This window comes from Drosophila serrata, unplaced genomic scaffold (assembly GCF_035046125.1).
Source record: "Drosophila serrata isolate PLE 108 unplaced genomic scaffold, ASM3504612v1 contig_359, whole genome shotgun sequence".
NCBI classification, from domain to species: domain Eukaryota; kingdom Metazoa; phylum Arthropoda; class Insecta; order Diptera; family Drosophilidae; genus Drosophila; species Drosophila serrata.
The window spans coordinates 297,851-319,005 of NW_028257257.1; the positions used below are offsets into that span (position 1 = coordinate 297,851).

The 21,155-nt window shown below is 39.8% G+C and overlaps 1 protein-coding gene across 3 annotated transcripts in view; it reads right to left on the reverse strand.

Moving 5' to 3' along the window:
• Positions 1–21,155, reverse strand: part of LOC110184747 (DNA-binding protein D-ETS-3) — a 33,691-nt gene that overhangs the window by 5,968 nt on the left and 6,568 nt on the right. Inside the window, exons 4-8 of one of the 3 annotated variants that reach the window (XM_086838690.1) lie at positions 19,527–19,721; positions 8,621–8,671; positions 6,641–6,700; positions 4,693–4,740; positions 998–1,187 (exon numbers count right to left, since the gene is read on the reverse strand). In XM_086838690.1, the coding sequence (XP_086694816.1) occupies positions 998–1,187; positions 4,693–4,740; positions 6,641–6,700; positions 8,621–8,671; positions 19,527–19,721 (544 nt within the window). Of the gene's footprint in view, positions 1–997; positions 1,188–4,692; positions 4,741–6,640; positions 6,701–8,620; positions 8,672–8,818; positions 9,723–19,526; positions 19,722–21,155 lie in introns of those variants that run through there. The other 2 variants (XM_086838691.1, XM_020953377.2) reach the window with 2 other exon arrangements.

Below are 21,155 nucleotides of genomic sequence, written 5' to 3' on the forward strand. Positions count from 1 at the left end.
AACGCGCTGAAAGAGTGCGTACATAAACGAAGTGAAAAGACAAGTGCAACATTTCTAATTAAATATGTCAGAGATAATCGGTGTAATTCGTGTGCGTTTTTTAAAGTGTTTTCCATTCCTTTCCATATATATTTTTTTTATTTTTTTCAGTGCTTTAATAATTGAAAAGAAATAATTTTAATTCAGTGTGAGTGTTTTTTTGTTTTGTTTTTTGAAGTGTTTTAATAATTTTTACATAAAATGTTTTTAATTCTGTGTTTTTTTTTTTTTTTTTTTTGAAGTGCTAATATATTGTGTTACATAAAATGTGTTGATTATGTCTGATTTTTTTGGTTTTTTTTCAGTGTTTATATAAATTATCTAGAAAATTCTTTAAATTCAGTGTGTTAAAAAAAGGAAAGGATGGAAAGAGTGTCGCGAGTGCCGGACTTTAAAGTGTGCAATGTAATTGACAATTAAACAAGATGAACAATTAATAACATGAAGAAAATGCAAAAAAAAGAAACTAAAATGAGAAAATCGGTGAGTGGAAAATGTATTTATTTTTTATATTGAATGTATTCTTATTTCCTATTACTCAAATTGCAAAAATTATGTTCTTTGGCCTACGGGATTTGGATGTTATGATTTTTCACAGGTTTTATGACGCTCGATTTTCTTATTTTCTTTGGTTCCCTTTTAAGAAAAATTTGTTATGGTTTTGGTAAATAATTTTAAGTAAAGCGTCTTTCTTTTTCCGAAACGTGTCTCCCTATGCTGGTACACTTTTATTTTGATTTTGACTTTTGGACTTGTTGGTTTTTACTATTTTTACCATTTTTAAGTTCCTATGTTTTGGGTTGTCTTTGATATCCTGATATCCTTAATGTTTTGTTTTCTTTTCTATTTGTGTAACAAAAAGCTTACATTTACTTTATATCAATGGGTATCCGTCGAATTTTGATTGTTTTTATTATATTAAATCCTTAAATTGTTCTTAAAAATCATGTAAACTCACCTTAAAGCCCGGCTCAGCTTGTCATAGTTCATATTGGGCTTGGACTTGCGTTCACCCCAGCGTCGGGCCACCTCGTCGGGATCGGTGAGCTTGAATTCGCCATTGGTGCCCTCCCAGGTGATGCAGCTGGCATTGTTGGAGTCCGAGAGGAGCTCGAGCAGGAACTGCCACAGCTGGATCTGGCCAGAGCCTATAATAATAGGGGGGAGAAAGGGAAAGGAACATGAGAAATGACCTCCTTGATTGCTCTGTATAGAGACATTTAATGTGGGTATTTTTGGCCTGCCTAAATGTCCATCAAAAGAGCATATCCTTTTGGCGTTTCGGGCTTAAATTAACGGCTGCGGCTGCGGGGATGTGTGTGTGTGTGTATGTGTGTGGTCAAAATGTAAGCATTTTGTGGCATGCAAAAACCCCATAAAGCATTTCCTGCCCAAAGCCAAGACCCCCGGGTAGTAGTAGGCTCTGATCCAAGCTCCAAGCTCCCGGGGCTTCCCCCTTCAATAAATAACTAAGACCAACGCTCGGCTCGAATTATTGTAAGAGAAGTGTAGCGCAACGGAAATGGTATTGCATGTAAGTGTAATGGAACTGGGATAGAGCAGCTCCTTCGGGAAATCTAGAGAGAATTTTCCAATTGCACTTTCATTGGAAGAAAGAGATTCGACGAAAAATGAGAGTTATCCAACTATCTGAACTGTAAAAAAGAGGTCTAACCTTAGGCCTGGATTTAGTGTTAGGAATAATTGTATACTTTGTAGTTTAGCAATGCATTTACATATTTTTATTTATGGATTCCATATAACTCGAAAATATATATATATAACTCTAAATATATCTTATAATACTTCCCTTTCTAGCTTAACCCATGAGCTAATCTCATTGCTTTCGACCTTCTTTTGTTATTGGCTGGCAGCAAAAACATTATTATTTATTCCAGCAATATGTATTGTGTCCATATCATGGCATTTCTCCATTTGAACTTTGACTTTCTCCCCCGCGAAACACTGAACTTTTTCCCCCCAAAATAGCTTTTCAAATTTTCTTTGTGCGTGCTAAAACATTTACAGAATTATGATTGTATATTGTGCTCGGAATTCGCTACGCATTCGACGCAGACATCATAAATCGCTTAATCATTTGGCAATTAGGCCGTGGACGTCATAGGACGTACAATCGCTCCCTGCTCCCTGCTCCCTGCTCTCGTCCTCCTCTGTTTTCCGTCAGACAAAATCCGAAATAGAGAGAGAGAAAAAAAGGACACGGGGTGGTTGGGAAAACTTGAGTGGGAAATAAAGGGAAACGAGTCTCTGCTCCTTTTGGTGGTGGCTTAGCGACTGCTCATGTGTGAGAACGTCATGAATATTGCGTTAATTGCAAATCATGGCCAAGTGAATGTGTTAAGTGCCAACACGGCGACTGAATGATGACGATGATGAATGACAAAGCCGAAGAAGACACCGCACTGGAGTTAGTTTGAAAAAAAAGAGGGCGTAATTGACACGCTATTAACAGCCCAACAAGACAACTAAAAGCCAAATAGTTGGCCCTTTAAGGAGTGTCTCTCCATGAAGCAGAAAGGCGTCAAAGTTTTTTTAAGGCCCGAAAAAATGTTAATTTAATAATTCCGCCGTCGGCGGAAAAGTATGTGCAAAACAGGAAGCAATTAGCCCGACCAGTTCTTTGATGTGAGGCTGCTGTAGTGGCTATATTTTTCTTGCTTTTTCGTTCGTTTTCATAATTAAGAAAAGTTATGTTTGGTCTTGGCTTAGGCTTATTTAATTATACAGTATGTACACTGGGAAAATATATATTTATGGAATAAGCAAGGACTAAAAGTTTTTTGTTTTAACAGCCGAAAATTGTTCCACAAAGTTGTGAAGGGATGACACAAAATATTAATGTTTGAAACGTTTAAAAGGAAATTATTGAAATATAATTGTTTGTAATTTTCAAAAGAATAATGGGAACGATATTTAGCTTGATTAAATATTCTTTTACCCCAATAAACATTCTTCTTAGGGATTTTTCAAAGTTTCAACATTATAATACTCTTTGGTAATATAATTTTCTTTTATATTTTTCTGGGTGCATCTGAGGCGGTTTCATGTTTTAATTCTTGCCTTTTTATACATTTTTGTATCACTCCTGCGAGGTGCATGCAACTTGCAGATACACACACGTATGCAAATGAGGTGGCATGTCAAGTGTGTGGGCCAGCTTGGTCTGAGCTGGCTAGTGGGACCGGACCTGGCTAACAAAGCGGTTCCGTGTCGAGAGGAAGCCATAATTAATCAAAAACAGCATTTTTGCCACCCAAAAAGCGAAAGCGCAGTATGTACCCAAGGAAACTCGGGTGTGGGTTTTTCTCAGTGAGCTTTTGCGTTCAAGTTGAAGAGCCAAGTTTAGAGCCCAAACTCTTGGCAACGGGCCTCTAAAAACCAAAAACCGCACAACAAACAATCGGAAAGAGAAGGAAACAATCAGCCAGAGAGGGATAGAAAGAGAGAGTCCGTCCGATTCGTGTAAATGTCGCGCCGGAAAATGTTGGGCGTCTGGGTTTTTATGCTAATTCCGTTCGAGCGCCATGTTTCGATGGTGTCCCCCAGAGGAGGTGGAGTCCACACCCTCGTCCTCCCCATCCTCGGCATTGCCAGCGTAATGGCGGCGGCGTCAAAAGCTCGCCCCCAGCGCCGGATCAATGGGGAATTATTGATTTTGTCCTGGCAACGGGTCGTCGGTCAGAGGCAATGAGCACCATTTTGAAATTGACTTTCATTTTGATTTTCTAGCTATATTTTTTTGGGTATTAATGGAAATCCAAGAACTTATATCAAGTTAAGTTTATATTTTTCAATTGGTTTATGGATTGCTAAATGGAAACCTATATTGTGTTTTGAGTTTGGTAATTGCTTTTGTTTATCTTTTAAGGTTTGTCAATATTCTACATTTAAATGCAATTTAAAAGGATTAGGGAGTGCTTGCGATTTTTTAAGCCTTTTTAAGATCCTTTATATCGCATAAAAATTATTAAATTGTGTTTTTATTCCTGCGAGCACTACATTGATAATATTTCATGTCTAAAAAACAAGACAAAACGATCTCTAATGAAACTATAGTTCCCAAGTCTCAATTGTTATGAATCCAATCATTTTTTCCCAAGCCCATTTATGTATCTCCCAGGCATTGTGAGAAAAAGAGCACATCCATTGACCAATTTATCAAATCCATACAGGACATTAAGGACACGCCCACCGTCGAAACCCTTTGACGGCGCCTTTTACTCTGACTCTGCAAACTCTTAAACTCTTTTTTAATGGATTTTCGCGTCCGAATGGCGGGGCAGGGCGCGTGCCCAGAAATCGTACACAATTCCCGGGAAAGTCCGAAAAGTCAGAGCTGCAAAAACAATTGTCCAGCCACGCCTCCCAGTAATAAATTTAGGAAAAAACACCTTTCGCATAAATTAGAAAACTGCACCCCGAAACAGAGCTCTAGGCGCGAGAGGGTTAAACTCGCATGCAACGGGTTAATTTGTTAGGGTCGCCCGAAAGTCCGGGCAATGACTAAGTTGAATCTCGGCCAGAAATTGATATGATAATGAAATGCAGGACTCCCGGCCAGGCAGGCTTAGTCACGTGGACTCGGACTAATCGCGGCACCTGCATCTTTATGCTTTTGTGATTTCCACTCACCTGAGCTGGCCAGCCTGCTGCTGGTGGGTCCGAACATTTGATATGGATCTGCAACGAGGGGGTGGAAATAGAGAAAAGGTATAGCAATAAGTACGAATGGAATAGAGACTGGGGTCCTTTTATGCAAATGTCTTAATGAAGGGTGCGAGGCAAAGAAATACAAAGGCAAGTTCTAGTTTCCGTTGACGAAATGAAATGCATTACCAGAAAACTGTGAAAAGTCTATACTATATAACATAGAATATATAGTATATGTATATATATATGCAGATGCTTCATTTGCGCGCATTTGTCGAGTGCACTTGCAACACACACACACACACTCGCACTCGCACTCCAAATATCCATTTCACTTATTATCCGGCGAGCGTTTCCTGCGCGTTGTTCTTGTTGTTGTTGTTACTGCCACAGCCTGCCATTCTTGAGGGTACACTCAAAATAAATATTATAAGAGGGGGCAGAAAATCTAGAGACCACAGAAAATGTGTTCCTACAATTAATAGCCTCCACAATGATTTCTGTTGGTTAAATCGTATTCTTAATTGAAAGGAAAAAGTATATTCTTCAAACTTCTAAATTATTAAGCTTTTCTTTTGAAAATAAATATTTGATTCTATTAAAATCGTATTTTAAATGCATATAAATATACAAATGTTAGTTTGAACACAACAAAAATTATTTTAAAAGTGAAACTTAAGTATCTATTGAAATTTATTTCTATAAAAAAGGGCTAAAAAGGTTCTTCTTTTTTCCCAGTGCTTAACTTGCAGTCTTGACAACAAAAAGGTTACTCTGATTGCAGCGAGACCGACACCAGACATTCAAACAAAATTGTCCATAATTCGCATCATCTAGAGTCCTCCGCCGCTCCTTGGCTTGTCGGCTCGCTCCTGCCTGAGTCCCGTGTCCAATGTCCCATGTCCTATATGTCCTGGCCATTGTTTTGTGCACAGTTGCTTGGTCGTTGGTCCGTTGTTCTTTCAACAGCTTTAATGCCCCGAAAAAAACGAATGTGGAAAAAACTGCCCCCGACTTTGGCACGCGTCGTCTTATTCAACCACGGCCGTCAAATTTGACAGCAACAAAAGCCCCGTCCAAGTGCGTCTGGGTCTGGATCTGGGTCTGGGCCTGGTGGCCCTGCTTCATCCTCATCCTCATCCTCATCCTTCCCCTCTAATTGAGAATCCTTTATGGCCGTTTCAATTGTTTCCATTACGCTTCAATTCAGCGGCTCGGCACTTTTGTTTCCATTACCATTTCCAATGCTCAAGTGGCGTATTTAAGGTTTTGATTCTGCGACAGTATTTGCTCGATTTCTGTTGCTGTCTCGGTCTCGGTTTCAAAAGTCCTCCCCCCTTACATTCGAAATGAATTTTTGAAGCTCAATGAGGGTAGTGCAAAAAAAGAAAAAAAAGGAACCAAAACTCGAACTCAAGTGGCACTTGCAACGTGCGCTCGATACAAAAACCGAAACTTTATTAGTGTTGGCCAACACAGGATTCGATTCGAATTCGCTTTTTTTGAGATCTCTCCTGGATACTGTTTATGTTTATGTTGGTTTTTAGGCTCAACAAAGGGGGCACGTGTGCTGAAGCATCTGTCCTTGATAGCTTCAAGTTTGATGAAGTTTTTAAGGGGAAATAAGGTATACATTTGCGTTCTTATTAAAGGATTAAAATTCATTAAAAGGTTTTAAGTCATGTTAAATGCAAATTCTGTTTAATATAATTTATACCACAAACTCTAAAGCTTGATAATGATAATGATAATTTGTCATTAAGTAAATTATTATTATATTTGTAGAATGCTGCTCTGTTAGACAAACCACACCAATCATATTATTTAAATACATAAGTATTTAAACTCATATTAAGATTAGATAAATCTACCCCTGTATTTCTTTGCCTTTTCCTTTCAAAAAAATGAAATAGTATAAGAAAACACTCACCAGGTTGCCGTAGTTGTGAGTGCGGATCATGTTTAATGCTCAGGGCGTTCGAGCTGTAACCTGCAAGACATAAACATTTAAGAGCTTAATATAAAATCTATTAAAATTGGTAAATCAGAAAACTGTCAAGTGTTAACACTCTCGCTCTCTGTCTCTCTCGGGTGGGAAATCAAAGGCAATCATCAACTCAACCGCAACACAAACATTATCTCGGCGCTGTCATCAAAGAACCCATCCATCCCATCTGGATCTGAATGGAGCAGCGTATGCCCGTGGGCAGGACAACTGTGACATGAGCAGCGCAGGATCTCTGCATCTCTCGACTGGGCCGTAATGGAATATGATTGCAAAGAGCCAAAACAATGCCGCTGGCAATTCAATTTACAATCTCGGGCGCGCTCAAGTTGTGTGGCAAACTTCACGCTTCAAACTCGAATAAAATTAAAGCCGCAGGCTGATAAACACAGAATGGGATGTACACAGGGAGAAATAACTCCAGAATGGCCAATGATAGTTGGTAAAACAAGAACAAATTTGAGAAATGAAGGGTATATAATGATCATGGAGAGATCATAAAGTTGTTTAGCTATCTATAAGTCTTGAAGAATATCTTATTTTAATATTTATTGTGCAATTTTGAAAGATTTTATTATCTTTATAAATGCACAAAAACCCCTTTACACTAGTTACTATTTAATCTATAATTACTTCTTTATAAACCTTTAAAAACATTCATAAAAACTAACACAATGTTATGTTTTACACTCGATTAAATCTCATAGTTTCCCTTAATTTTCCGCAGTGCAAAAAGGGAGGCCATTCATGCACCGCCCGCTGTTGTTTTCGTTGTCACTTATTGTGCTAAAAAAAATAACAGAAAAGCAGCAACAGCAGCAACAAAGACAGCTTTTCATATGACATTTTTTGGTTTTTGCGCTTTGCGTGGCCACTCAACTGCGAAGAGCACAAAAGGCGACCGATTGCAGCAGCAGCCGCCGAAGGATACTGGGGAGGAGGTGGTGCTGCAGGTCCTGGGCTGAGCTGAGCACCAACCAACTTTGGCTGTGAACAATTTTGATGTCATCAATGGCCAGCAGCTAAATGCGATCAGCGAAGCTGAAATTTTCTCTCTCTCTCTCTTGGAGTGTGAAAAATATTTTTGGAAAAATATTTTGTCCAGATTCGGATGAAAATGTCCTGCGGCTGTGTCAAAAGCCTATTATAATTTCAATTAGTTGAGGCCATAACTAGCCTAATAGAGCTTAACCCCTCGTCTCTGCGCTTCGTTGGCCACAGCCCCGAGGAACACGTGTATTCCACACCTTTTTCCAAAGCCTTTTATCTTTTGTCTAGTCTACTCGAATATATATAAAGGAAAAATTATGTATAAAGGATGTGGAAACCCCCTGTCAATACTCAGTCGATGGCTTGTTGATTTGCTTGAATACATCTATCAGGCACACACATTTTGCACGCTTCACTGGCTTCGATTGGGAATTTCGTGTGAACATTCATCACTTTCGGTGTGTGTCCTGTGTGTGTGTTTTGCATATTTAATGCTTATTTCGGGTTGCCTTTCCTTGAGTGCCTCGCAATTTGCTGTAATTTCGGGCTTGTCTCCCAACTTTTTGAGTATTTTTTATTGCAATTTGTGATCATTGAAACTTTGCAAATTAGTCATGTTTCTTTTGGGGATTTTACTGGGAGTTAGGATGGGATTTCAGGAAAAGGGAAAGATATGTGTACAAAGATACTTTTACTGTAGAAGATATTGATTAAGTTGGTATAACAACTACTTCTGGAACCATACAACACACTGACCTTTTAATATTTTTTAAGTATTTGAATGGATTTTCCGATATATTTTAGTATCTCAGCGAGTTCCACAAACTATAGTTCTAACACCTTGAGTTGTTTAATTGTTTCATTTGCACTTTGATATATAATTCACTTTTAATTATAAATGAAAATGAAACTCACCTTGCGATTGTGTCGAACTGTGGGAGCCCCACGACGATTTGTACGAGGAATCTGCAAGAGAAGGAAAAACCGACATTTAAATACAATTTATAAAACTCGAAAAGAAAATCAAAGATATACAAGTTCGTATAGTAAAACGACGGCAGTTTCTTAGGAGTCTAGTCTTTTTTTTTTGGGGGGGGTTTTCTTGGTAATTACTTGGATTCCAGGTGGCATTTGTGAGGACCGCCGCGGCCGACGGTCTTGGGATGGCTGGCTCACACACCGCCCACTCACCTGCGAAGAGCATTGAGAAGTTGCTGAAGCTGCCCGTGGAGCGTGACAAGTAATCGGCGGAGGACTTGATGTCCAGCATTGTGGCCGCCGTCGGTAGCGAGTTCCGACGCAATTAGTTTTTGAATTTGAAATTCAAATTGGATTTCTTGTTCGTATTTCGATTTTTGTTTGTTTTTGTTTTTGGCAAGCGGTAAATTGGTCGCCGGAGTCCGGAAACTAATAACACGGAGACGGAGACGTCGCCAAGTGGTGTCCACAATTGAGTTTTATTTTCTCTTTTTTTTTTGTATTTTAAGAAAAGGGCAAACGTTGGGCAAACGCGCAGCGGAAAAAGGACCGGCAATGGGAATGGGAACCGGTACGGGAACAGGAACAGGAACAGGAACGGGAACGGGAAAAGTGACGATCGGAACTGGTTACCGTTCACCGGACACCTCGACTTCCGGCCGAACTTTCCAATGCACTTTGCGACCTGGCCTGCCAGCCGTGCTCGCGTGTCCAACTGATTTATATGTGTCAATGTCCCACGGCACGTATACGTGATATTCGCGTTAGTCCTTTTGCCTTTTTTTGTTATATTCGCATTGGTATTTGTGGGTAGGCCCAGGCCAAATCGCGTAAATCACTTGGGCTAAGAAAGGATGCTCCTGGCGGAGGCGAGGCGAGGACGAGTACGAATACGAGGACGTGGTCTATCGGGCTTGAGCACTGACACCGGATTGCGTCCGATCTGTGGCACGGCAGCGTAACAATTGATTTCATTCCGTCGTCAAATCGCGCATATCCTGCCAACGTCCTGCCTCCAACCCTTAGCTCGATACCGTGGCAGCGTGGCAGAGCGGCAGCGGGGGTGGCCAGCGGTTGGTTGGCGGTTGTTCCACCCTCCTCCTGGTGGGTGGGTGGTGGTGGGCGCTTCTGTTGTGTGTCTGTGTGTGTGTGTATCTATCTGTCTGGTTCGCTGCTGTTGCTGGTGCTGCTGCTTCTGTTGCTGGCTCTGTCGCTGTCGAGCTCCTGCTGCAGGATATACTTAGGGTTTATAATCCTTAACCACCCCCCTGAGAGCTGCCAGTGTCCGCCAATCAGCGGTGAGGAGAGGTGTGGCCTAGTCACTGAGAGCTTTTCCCCCAGCAAGCTTTTTGCAAATGGTTGTTCCTGGGAGTTGCCGGGAGCTCCAAGGCTCCACATTGTAACGATCTGCCGGGCTGGGTTCGGGTGAAATCCTAGAATATTTGGAGAGCTTTTCAAGCTCTCTCTCGCTCTTGTTCTCTCGGGTTCGGTAGGAGGATACCATTTCCACTTGACTGAGGACCACGCACGGTCGGTGCTGCTAGTAGTGCCGTCTCTTTTGCGGGCCACTCAATGGAGGCGCTGCCGCCGCCGTGCTGCTCCAGCGGCAGAGCTTCCAGAAGTGGCATCGCCTTTTTAGTGGGTGACACGAAGCAACAAGGACGGATGTATTATCCACTTCCTTTTTCCTTCCACCAAACACAAGGATATTACCGTTTCGTCGTTCGCCTACAACGCGCCACCCCACCACCCCACCACCGGGTTGGGTTCCGTCCACTTTTGGGTTGGAATTCGGGGTGGTTAGCACGGTGGAGGGACGCCAAAAACAAAGCGCGAGAAGTTGGAGCCGTTGGAGAAATCAACAATAGTTGATTGTGAAAGGCTTTGACTGCTCCCAGCGGTTGGGGGTCAGGTGGGTTAAGAGTGGGTGGTGCTAGGTGGCATGGGTTTCAAGGGAAGGCGCTGCACATGCGTTGGCGTCAACGTCGACTTCGCTGCAGCTGCTCAAGTGCAACGGTGTGGAGCTCCCTCCTTGTCCCGTATTTCATCTAGCCCCTTGAAGCAGGCAACAGAAAATGACAGACCCGCACAAATACATAGAGAACACACTTTAATACACCCACACCCACACACACACACACACACACTTTTTCGGGCTCTGGCTTAATTAATTTTTGAATTCCCATTGAAATTGTTTTTGCTCAGTCTTTGCCGCTGGCCATGCCAGGCCACCGTCCTTGTGTATCCTTGTTCAGCAGCGAGTGGGTGGTTTCGGGCTAATTCATAGGCGTCAACGAACAAATTGTAGTTCCTCACACACACTCACGCAAAAAACACCTAACAAACACTCACTCTAACACAAATAGGAGAAAAGCTTAGCTTGATTCCTTTTTTTATATTGTGCTTCATGTTTTGCTTAATTGCAATCCTTAAATACTCTACAAAAAAAAAGAGATTGATTAAGATTGTTTTTTAATTGCTAAAAAGCTAATTTCTTTAAGGATTTTTACTATATTTTTGTGGTATTTTCTTCTTTATATATAGAGAGAAGAAAGGAGTCTTTAATTTTATATTTATAAGGATTTCTTAAGATTTTTGAGAACTCTTAAATCTTCACTTTAATTTGATGACTTATGATTTATTTTAATATTTGATAGAAATATTTGGCATTTCCTTATAAGGCATATATAGTATGTTAAGGTAATAAATAAATTGTAGTATAATTAAACACCTAGAAAATAATAATAACTGCATTTTCTGTACTTAATGTATGATGTTAATTTCTTTATAAGATTCAATAATCTAAACTGCAAGAAAAATGATAATTCAATTTAAAATTAAGGTTATTTCTTGAAAAAATAGTTGATTTCTATTAATACAAATACATGAATATATTCACCAAAGATTGCTCTCTAGTTGTATATGCTTTATCTGTGCAATTTTGATTTAGTTAAAAACAAATTTCGCTTTTCATCCACGCAATAAACTAAAACCAACACAAACACAGTGAAAACTTTAGCAAGTCAAGGCAGGTCCTTTCGAGTGTGTGTGTGTGTGTGTGTGTGTGTGTGTGTATATATGTATTTGTGTGCTAGTTTGTGATCCTGGAAGTGTGTCTGTGTGGGTGTGTGTTTGTGGCTGTGAGTTCCTTTGACACGCAGTTATTTAATAAACGTGGCTGGAAGGCAAAAGGCCCCTCCGACACTCCCACCTACTTCCCAACACCAGCTCTTGCTCTCAAGTTGTGTGTGTGTGTGTTAATGGCATCTAAAATGGCTAAAATGACTAAAATGGCTAAATAGCAATTTGCTGTTCTTAGCCGGAGGAAAAGAGCCACAAACTCAAATTGTTTGCTCTCCTCTGCCAAAGTGAAGGAAAAAGGAAAAGCTCTTTTTTTTCGTACACTAGCATGTGTGTGTGTGTGTGTGTGTGTCTCTGTGTCTTAGCTTGGCTTAACATTTTAATTGCATTCATTATGTAATTTCATTTTCACGCTTTCGGGGGGGCCGAGAAACTTTAAATTAATTTCTTTTGTTGTGCGATTTCCGCCATTTTGCGTTTGCCGTAACACTTCCGCTGCCTGTACCTCCCCCCGAACTTGAGGTTACCACCCACAGCACCGCCCACAAGTCAAGTGTTTTAAGTCGACTTTAAGCCATTGCCTTATTGGCCTGAATCATCTGTCTATATAAGAATATTCTTCATCAAAGGACTCCTTGCTCCCGCAGGACAATCAATGCATCAGCCGCCTGTCCATATGTTTTTGCTGTGTGTGAGTGTGTGTGTCCAGCCAAAATATTCAGCGGAGCGTCAAGACAAACACGACAACACCACATGCACTGGGAGAAATATAAGTTCAAGGAACTCTTCATTACAGTAAAGAATATATAAAACAATCTGGTAAAGAATATATTGAACAATCTGGTAAAGAATATATAAAACAATCAAAAGTAGTGTAGCAAAGTTAAGTACAATATCACGCTGAATATCTTATCAAACAAGCAGAAGCATACACTTTTATCTATGATTATACTATATTATTAGCAAATTTCTTCTTGTGTAGTGCAGACAGGGAGCATATTGTTCTGGCCAACCACCCACGGCAGTTAATAAGAAACGCAATCAGCGCTGCGATTTGTTTTCTCAAGCCTGAACAGAGCGAAAAAGAGAGACAGGACCCACTGACAGACAGGGATAGTTGCTAATATTTGTGAGTCCTGCGCCATGTCCTTGTGCAGCAGGAACATCGAAATGGCCCAGCCTACAATAACAGCCAAGCCAAACCAAGTCAAACCAAGCCAGGCCAGACACGTGGCCATTAATGACGTATGAATGATGTAACACTCGATGGAGACTTTGACGCGGCACGTGGCCAGCGAGGCCTGCGAGGCATGACAGGCCGATTTCCCCCATTGACTCCTTGCGGGTCTTTAATGTCCTGGTCCTGGGTTCTACTCCTCCTCCTCCTCTTTCTTGCTCCTCGAAGGATTGCTCACTTCGCCCAAGGCGCAGTGCTGTGCATTTTGTTATTGCCAAAATGCGTATTGTTATAATCGGGCATAAAAATAATAAAAATACAATGCCCATGAATACACCCATTTCTATATGGTCTTCGTTGGTTCAATATTTTGTTAATCAAATGGGCGGCAACGGCGGCGCATAAATCACTTGCCAATTGGCAGTTTTATAAACTTTTTATTTGAAAAGCGTCAAGAGGGTTAAGTGTGGAAAAATTGGTGTTTTTCATAGATAGGTTAGGGGTTATATTAAAATGGGACTAGTATCGGGAATAAGAGTTAGTTAAGGACTTTGAAACATATTTCAACCTAATTTAAACCAGTAAATCTCGTAAAAAAATTCCATGTTTGATTGATTAATAATAAATCTACTCTTTCCTGGAAATGATGTTATAATTTGCTTCCAGAAATCCGAAACTACTTCATGCAATACTTTATAATACTTTATAGATTTCAAACCCATTTTAAATCGGTGTGAAAGAATGCAACAAATTGTTGCAAACTAAAATTCAAAGTGAATTTTTATATATTGCAAGAAAAATATCATTGTTTTTATATAGTTCCCACCTTTATTTTTCTATTTTCTAATTGTTAACTCAAACCCCATCGCCTCTGCATTGTTCACACCTATTACACCTCGCTTATCGGGTGCACCAAATCTAAATGACTCTCTGAAACTTGTTTTCCCACCGAATAAAATAAAAAACAATATCAACCCGGGGAATGTAGACAAAAACATAGGGAACACGCCAAAATCAAACAAACCCTGACCACAAAAAAGGGAAAAATAAGAACACCAGACCCACGAATAAAAGTGAAAATTGTAATAAAAACAAATTACGAACACGAACAACAAACGGGAGGAAAGGAAGCTCTGAAATTCTCACAGCGACATATTGAAAGTGTCCTCGTGGCTGTCTATCTAAACAATGCCAGCAATAATTGCGCGATTGATGAGGATAAGGGGGTGGTGGAAATTGTGAGGTGGCAAGGGGTGTGGAAGGTGGAAGGTGGAAGGGTGACACGGGTGCAGGGTGCGACTCCGATTACCACAGCGTTTGACTTTCTCAGATAATTGCAAGAGCGAGTGTCACGAGCTCGTTTAGTTGTCTCTTGATTTTTTTTATACAAGGTATTTGTAGGGTTCTAGGGGTATGATGGTTTTTAAGGCTGTAAGAACTCAGAATTTTAATAAAAATCTTAACATAAATGGTGAGGATCTCTTGCTTATACTCCAATATCGCTATCTATATAGAGAAATTATATTATAGTATTAAAAAGTATGAGGTTTTTATTAGAAGATAGTGGGAGGTATGGTATTTCCATTTACAAATATAGTGTTTTATAATTTTGTACAAAGGCAAATCCTACAATAAATTGAATTTTGTGTTCGAAAAATTTGATCTAAGCTTACTTACGTTCATACATATAACTTTTTTTTGGGTATATATAGAATATACAAAACCCAGAATTATGTTACCAACAGTCTAATAACCTGTTTCCAGTAATAAAACAATATACTAATCTTCATATGTTTCAAATCATTTAAAAACCTATTAAGAGGTAAACAGTTAAGTATTTTAAGATTAAAATTCGAGGTAATAGATAAATATTTAGAGAGTAAAAGGTATTTCTTAGCCGTTTCCCCCTTTCAAAAATTTCTTTAATAATTTTGGATCATTTTTTGTTGTTGTTCGATTCTTTTCTAAAGCTGAAAGCTAGCATGGGTTTTAAATCATTTAAAAATTTATTAAAAGGTAAAGAATAGAGTAATTCGAGGTAATAGATAAATATTTAAAGAATGAAAGGTATTTCTTAGTCGTTTCCCCCTTTTAAAAATTTTTTTAATAATTTTGTAACATTTTTTGTTGTTATTCGATTCTTTTCTAAAGCTGAAAAGCTAGAATGGGTTTTAAATCATTTAAAAATTTATTAAAAGGTAAAGAATAGAGTAATTCGAGGTAATAGATAAATATTTAAAGAATGAAGGGTATTTTTTAGTCGTTTTCCCCTTTTTTCTTTAATAATTTTGTATCATTTTTTGTTGTTGTTCGATTCTTTTCTAAAGCTGAAAGCTAGCATATTCACACGGCACACCCCGGGACGTGAGACCCGCACCCCTCGTCCCGCGCCACTTAAGAGCCAATGACAACAAACAGCAAACAAACAATTAACATGCAAAGGGGTTGTAGGAGAGAGAAAGCGTTGTGGGTTCACGTGCAGGGACGGCTATAAATTACCGAGGTTTGACTTCCAGCGACCCTCGCTGTCAATTGATAACGCGGATTAACTTTTTGGCGGGTCAAGGGTTTCACTCGGGGTCTCTCTGAGCTCTCTGTACTCCGGCAAATCCCACGGTCTCACGTGAGTTGTGTCACTTGAGATAAAAGGACGCGGCACCTCGGTGGCGGAGGGCCATAAATTCAGCGAGCTCATAAATTCAATTGACAACTAAATTGCAGAGCCACTGGCTGCCGAAACCGGAGACGCTTCGACACAGCCACCTCCGGCTCCGGGTGCACTGCGTTTCCGTTGGGGCAGGAGGAGCGGTGGCAGTGGCAAGCAGTAGGGGCTCGGGCCTCTAAAACTTTCAAGTGCGCCTGGTTCGACTTTTCCCTTTTCCTTTACCCCCCCCCCCACCAATCCCTTGGTAGTGGCTTGTGTTTTTCCCATTTTCTATATATTTTCCTTTTCTGATATTCCATGTCGGAAGCGGGTCATTTCCAGAGGTATAAATCACAAAAAGCGTCGGACTTCGAAGGCGGAAGCCAACCTGTTGCACTTCGTTGACAGTTTTCTATTACAATTGCCGCAGCGCATTTTTATTTGTAATTTATAAATTTTAATTGGAAATTGCTAACAAGTTCGAGAACTAAATTAGGCAAGTGTATTTTTCCAGCTTGTTGCCGTCATCATCTTCGGCGGGGGGTTGGTCCACAACAATGACTTGATTTATGAGCGGCTCGTGCTGTAAGTCGGCCCGATCCCGGGGGTTGGGTAATGACTTGGATCGGCAGTTAAGTGAACCGCGAAAAGGGCCATGAATAAAAATATTTGGACATCAATAGGCGCACACATGAGCGGACAATAGAAGGGGAACAGCAGAGCAATATGAGCATGGGAAACAGAAGTTTTTCCCGGCCAACTTGGACTTTTCCTTCTCACCGATTATGCGCATTTTTTATATATATGTATATATTTTCGCTAGATTCTCGCATCGTTTTTTTGCGAGTGAATAAATTTAAGCGCAAGCGTCAGTCCGCGAAGCTGTCAAAAAGGACCACTCATCGTCCTTTTGGCGCCAGTTGGCACAGCAGCAGCAGCGTTTTCAATTTATTTTCACAGCCTGAAACAATTACGGCCCTAAAGGGAGCAACAAAAAAATATATATATAAGGCATAAACTGTGTGCGCAAATGAAATCAGAAATTAAATTTCAAGTGAGCAAAACATACGGCGCAGCGCAGACTGAGAGATGGGGAAGGGAGACAGGGCAAAGGTGGCGCCCAAAAGGTCGCAGGGCGGATTACCCACCCACTGGGCGCGTTGATAAAAGGCGGTCAGGGGGTGTGTGTGGGAGCCCGCTGACAGATTATCCGATTATGATTATGATTAGAGTGAGCGTAACCAGCAAACAAATAGCAAAAAGACATCACAGAAAGTGATTACCAAGGGCTTGGAAATTTGATTAAAAATTATGGGAATTATTAAAGGGGTGGCAAAAAAGGTTGATAAAGGGATTTCAAAACTCTTGAAAATTTCTTGATTTTCAAATTAAGTGAAGCCCATTAAGCTTGGTTTTTGTTTGAAAGCTTGTTTTATAACTTGTTACCTTTCTTCGACTTCTTAAACATTATTTATGTAACAACTTATTTATTTCCCGTTAAATGTAACCAATTAATTTATGGTCTCTATAATTTATATACCCAATTAAGTACTCCAACCATAAATCCCCAATAAACACCCATCAAAAGTCAACAAGTACTCTATAAAACTAAAGCAAACATGACTCTAATCAGCGCAATAAAACAATAATAAATTCTATCAATTGGCTGAGAGACCCTTCTGAATGATTTTATCGATGTCATCGTGCTTCTGGTCTGAGCACCCCTTTTTTTCATTATGCAACGCTAACCGCTCAATTGTCTGTGCCGAAAAGGATCCCACACACACGAAAGTCCTTCCCATCCAATCCCATAGATACTTCCACTGTCAGCGGAGTGTGCGCCCTAATGCGCTTCACATAACATTTTGATCATTTTATGATCTGTCGATTAGCCTCATTGTTCGGGCCATCCATCCCTCTAGCTGGTGGCCAGGATGTCTGGATGAGCTCGGGGGTTGTGCCAGGCATATCCTGGCACGGTGAAGTGTGCCTGAAGGAGCGTGTGACTAACACGCTTTAATAGGATTAGCGCTGAAGAGCACTTAAGAGTCAAATTATCTACGGGCAGTCACAGATTCACCGAATGTTGTGACTGTTGCGTTTTGTGTGTTTACACTGAAGGCAAGGACAATGAACATAAGCATAAAGGTCCTGACAATTGTTTGCTAAACTTTCCCACTGTCATTTCGACTCAATTGCAGTTCCCAAAGGGACCAGTTTGCAGTCCAGATTACGCGCATTAGTCAGGCTTAAGTTATTATGTCAAGTGAGCAATTGAGATATCTAACACAGCTTCAGGGATTTCTGGGATCTTTGCAGATACTTGAATGAGGGATTTGAGCACTTCATGGGAAGAAATATTTAAATTGGTTGAAAGGGAGTTATGTTATAAATAGAAATGTCATATTTTTGGATGTTGAAACTATTTATGGTCTCAAAAATAACTGGATATCTATAAGAATAAGGTTAAATTAGCCCTTTAAAGAACAATTATGGAGCTGTATTACATTTGCAGCTTTTGAATTCAATAAGTTTTTAGTAAAAACTAGTAGTAACGTGCATACAGCATCCCTATTTGAAGGAACTCTAACTTCAAAAAGTCGAAAATGATATACCCTTGCAACTTGCAATTGGAATTTATAACAGAATTATAAATTAATCATAATCAAGCTTAAAATATTCATAACTAAGTCAAAAACTCACTAATTTAAATTCGGAAAGCGTTCCTACTTTAGTTTTTATTAGGTTAACAAATCTGCATACTCAGTTTAAAATTTAGAAAAAATTCAAATTTTTATGAATTTTTCAAAATTAAAACCCCTTATAAAATATTGAAAAAATTATACAAAAATTTTTTCTTCTCCTACATGCATAGAAAGATTCGTCTAATGATGCTGATCAAGAATATATATGGATTATAGGGCCGAAAATGACTTCTTCACTGAGTAATAAGGTTCTGACTGAAATTATAATACTATTTTTAGTAGATATTTATATATATTTTTATATGACAATTTTTTGATAAAATCAAAGTTTAAAAATGCCATAACTCAGGCAAATGGGCATTAATTTTTATTCGGAAAGCTGTTCTATGTTAGTTTTAATTAGGTTTATAAATCTGCATACTCAATTTATAATTTAACAAAATTCGAATTTTTGTCAATTTTTGAAAATTTTAACAATGATTTTAATCCATAAAAATGTTGAAAAAATGTTAAAAATTTTGTTTTCTGCCAGAGAGGGCTAGATCGATTCGGCTATCGATAGCTGATCAAGAATATATATGGATTATACGGCCGGAAATGACTCCTTCTGATATATAGATAGATATATATGTATTTATATGACAATTTTTACGATAAATCAAAGTTTAAAAATGCCATAACTCAGGCAAATAGGCATTAATTTTAATTCGGAAAGCTGTTCTATGTTAGTTTTTATTGGATTTACAAATCTGCATACTTTATTTTAAATTTAAGAAAATTAGAATGTTTCTCAGTTTTTGAAAATTTTAAAAAGGATTTTAATACTTAAAAAATGTTGAAAAAATTAAAAAAATATTATTTTTTGCCAGCGATGGCTAGTTCGATTCGGCTATCGATAGCTGATCAAGAATATATATGCTTTATAGGGTCGAAAATGACTCCTTCACATTTTATACAAAATTAAAGCCAAGGAAAATGTCATTTAGAAAGAATAAAATGTATTGCAAACTTCTGTTTTGTTATTCGCAATATTCCCCTCGAATTTCTTTGGCCGAACCACCCCCTGAACCGAGAAAGTCCTTGCCAAGGACATGCCACCCCCGGTGACGCACACGAGCGCCACCTTTTATGTGAACAATGACGCCGTGTGCCGCCATCAGGTTGCGGTCCTGACTGAAAGCTGTCAAAAGCTCAAAGGAAAAGGACATCCCGGCACAATCAGAGTTTCAAACTTACACAGTGCTGAGCCGCCGCCTGCTCCTGCTCCTGATCCTGCTCCTGTCCCCGATGAGGCTCCTCCCGCTGCTGCATTGCTGCTGCTGCTGCTCTTGCTGCCACTGATCCTGCCCTGCTGATGGTCGCTGGCCGAGGACGAGGAGGAGGGCACCGCCACATGCGAGGATGTGGTGGCGCAGTCCAGCGAGGATTTATCTGCAATACAAAAAGGAAGAGCAGACAAAAGGATACTTTAATTGCCAGGCAGCGCAAATTTGCACACTCAGCACGGCGGCACGCTTCGCCTTTTGCCACGGAACGGAAGCGAGGAAAAAAGTGAAAATAAACGGAAGGCAAGGAAAGCTGAAAGCTGGGAGAGAGAGCAGGACTCATAAATCTCGGCATAGATAATTGTCATCACAACTAGCACTGCTGCTGGTTTATTTATTGCTGGAATTATGGTTTTCATATCGCCGCCGCACCCTCGGCCCTCAACGTCACGCAACGTCGCTCTTGCCCAGAGACTCCCATCTCCCTTCCCCCTCTTGACAGATCCTGTGAACCGCAAAGGATATAATCGCGAGGGTTGTCACCACCAGCTATGGCAGAGAGATGTTTAATTGCCGTAAATCTTTGTTTGATGTAAACAACAATAAGCCAGAGAGAAGAATCCATGAGGAATTGAGGAATTTGCTACGCTTTCAATTGAAATGTCAAGCCGGATGCGATACGAGTCCAGGATAATGATAGCCATGAAGATGATGGCTTCGGTTCCCATCAAGTGAGCTGTCCTGGGCATCGAGTGTGTCATAATTATGATTGAGAATTGTGGGAAATTTTGTAAGGGAATATATTTAATATAACTCCTAAATATTTAGCTGAGTTTTTCATATAACCAACGGCATAAATAATATTTATGCGAAAATATTTGTAAACTATTTCTTAAATGATTATTATAAAAGCCAAATCAAAATACATAAAATCCCATTTCCCCATACAACTTTTCACGTCCCTAAAAGTATGTATACTTCTCCTTGACTTGGCTGCAAAGTGTAATTATTTTTTATGCTTCTGCCTCTGTGAGCCAAACGTCTTTTAAGCAAAAAATAATGAGTTACGCATGACAAAATCTTTTCATGGCAGCGACAAAAACTCAGCTAAGGCTTGACAGCAGCCACAGAAAGAGACAGCCAGAGACGATGGGGCAGGATAAAAAGGATTCATTTCATATTTGCTTGAGCGCGCGCCGAGAGATGAGAAAGGATGAGTCGAGAGAGTGGAGGCGGCCATTTTGTGTCTAGCAGTCTTTGCGAAGGAAAAACTTGAGAACTTGTCTCCTGGGAAAGGACTTTATAGAAAGGATAATGTGGCTAAATCTGCGATTAAAGTAAAACGAGATACGACAGGCTCAAGGAAGAATTTTATTATTCAATTTTGAGCCAAGAATTGCTCGTCCTTCGGCCAACTAACAGACAAGTCAGCCTTGTCTAATTGAAACCGAAGCAGAAACAGGACATAAATTTGCCAAAAAAAACCGAAAAAAAAGTGAAGAGAACACAGAAAGGACTAAAGTTTTCTTATAGAAATAAATGGACATGGACAAGTTGACTGGAACGGAGGCGGCATAACAAACTCTCGCCAGGCACGCGA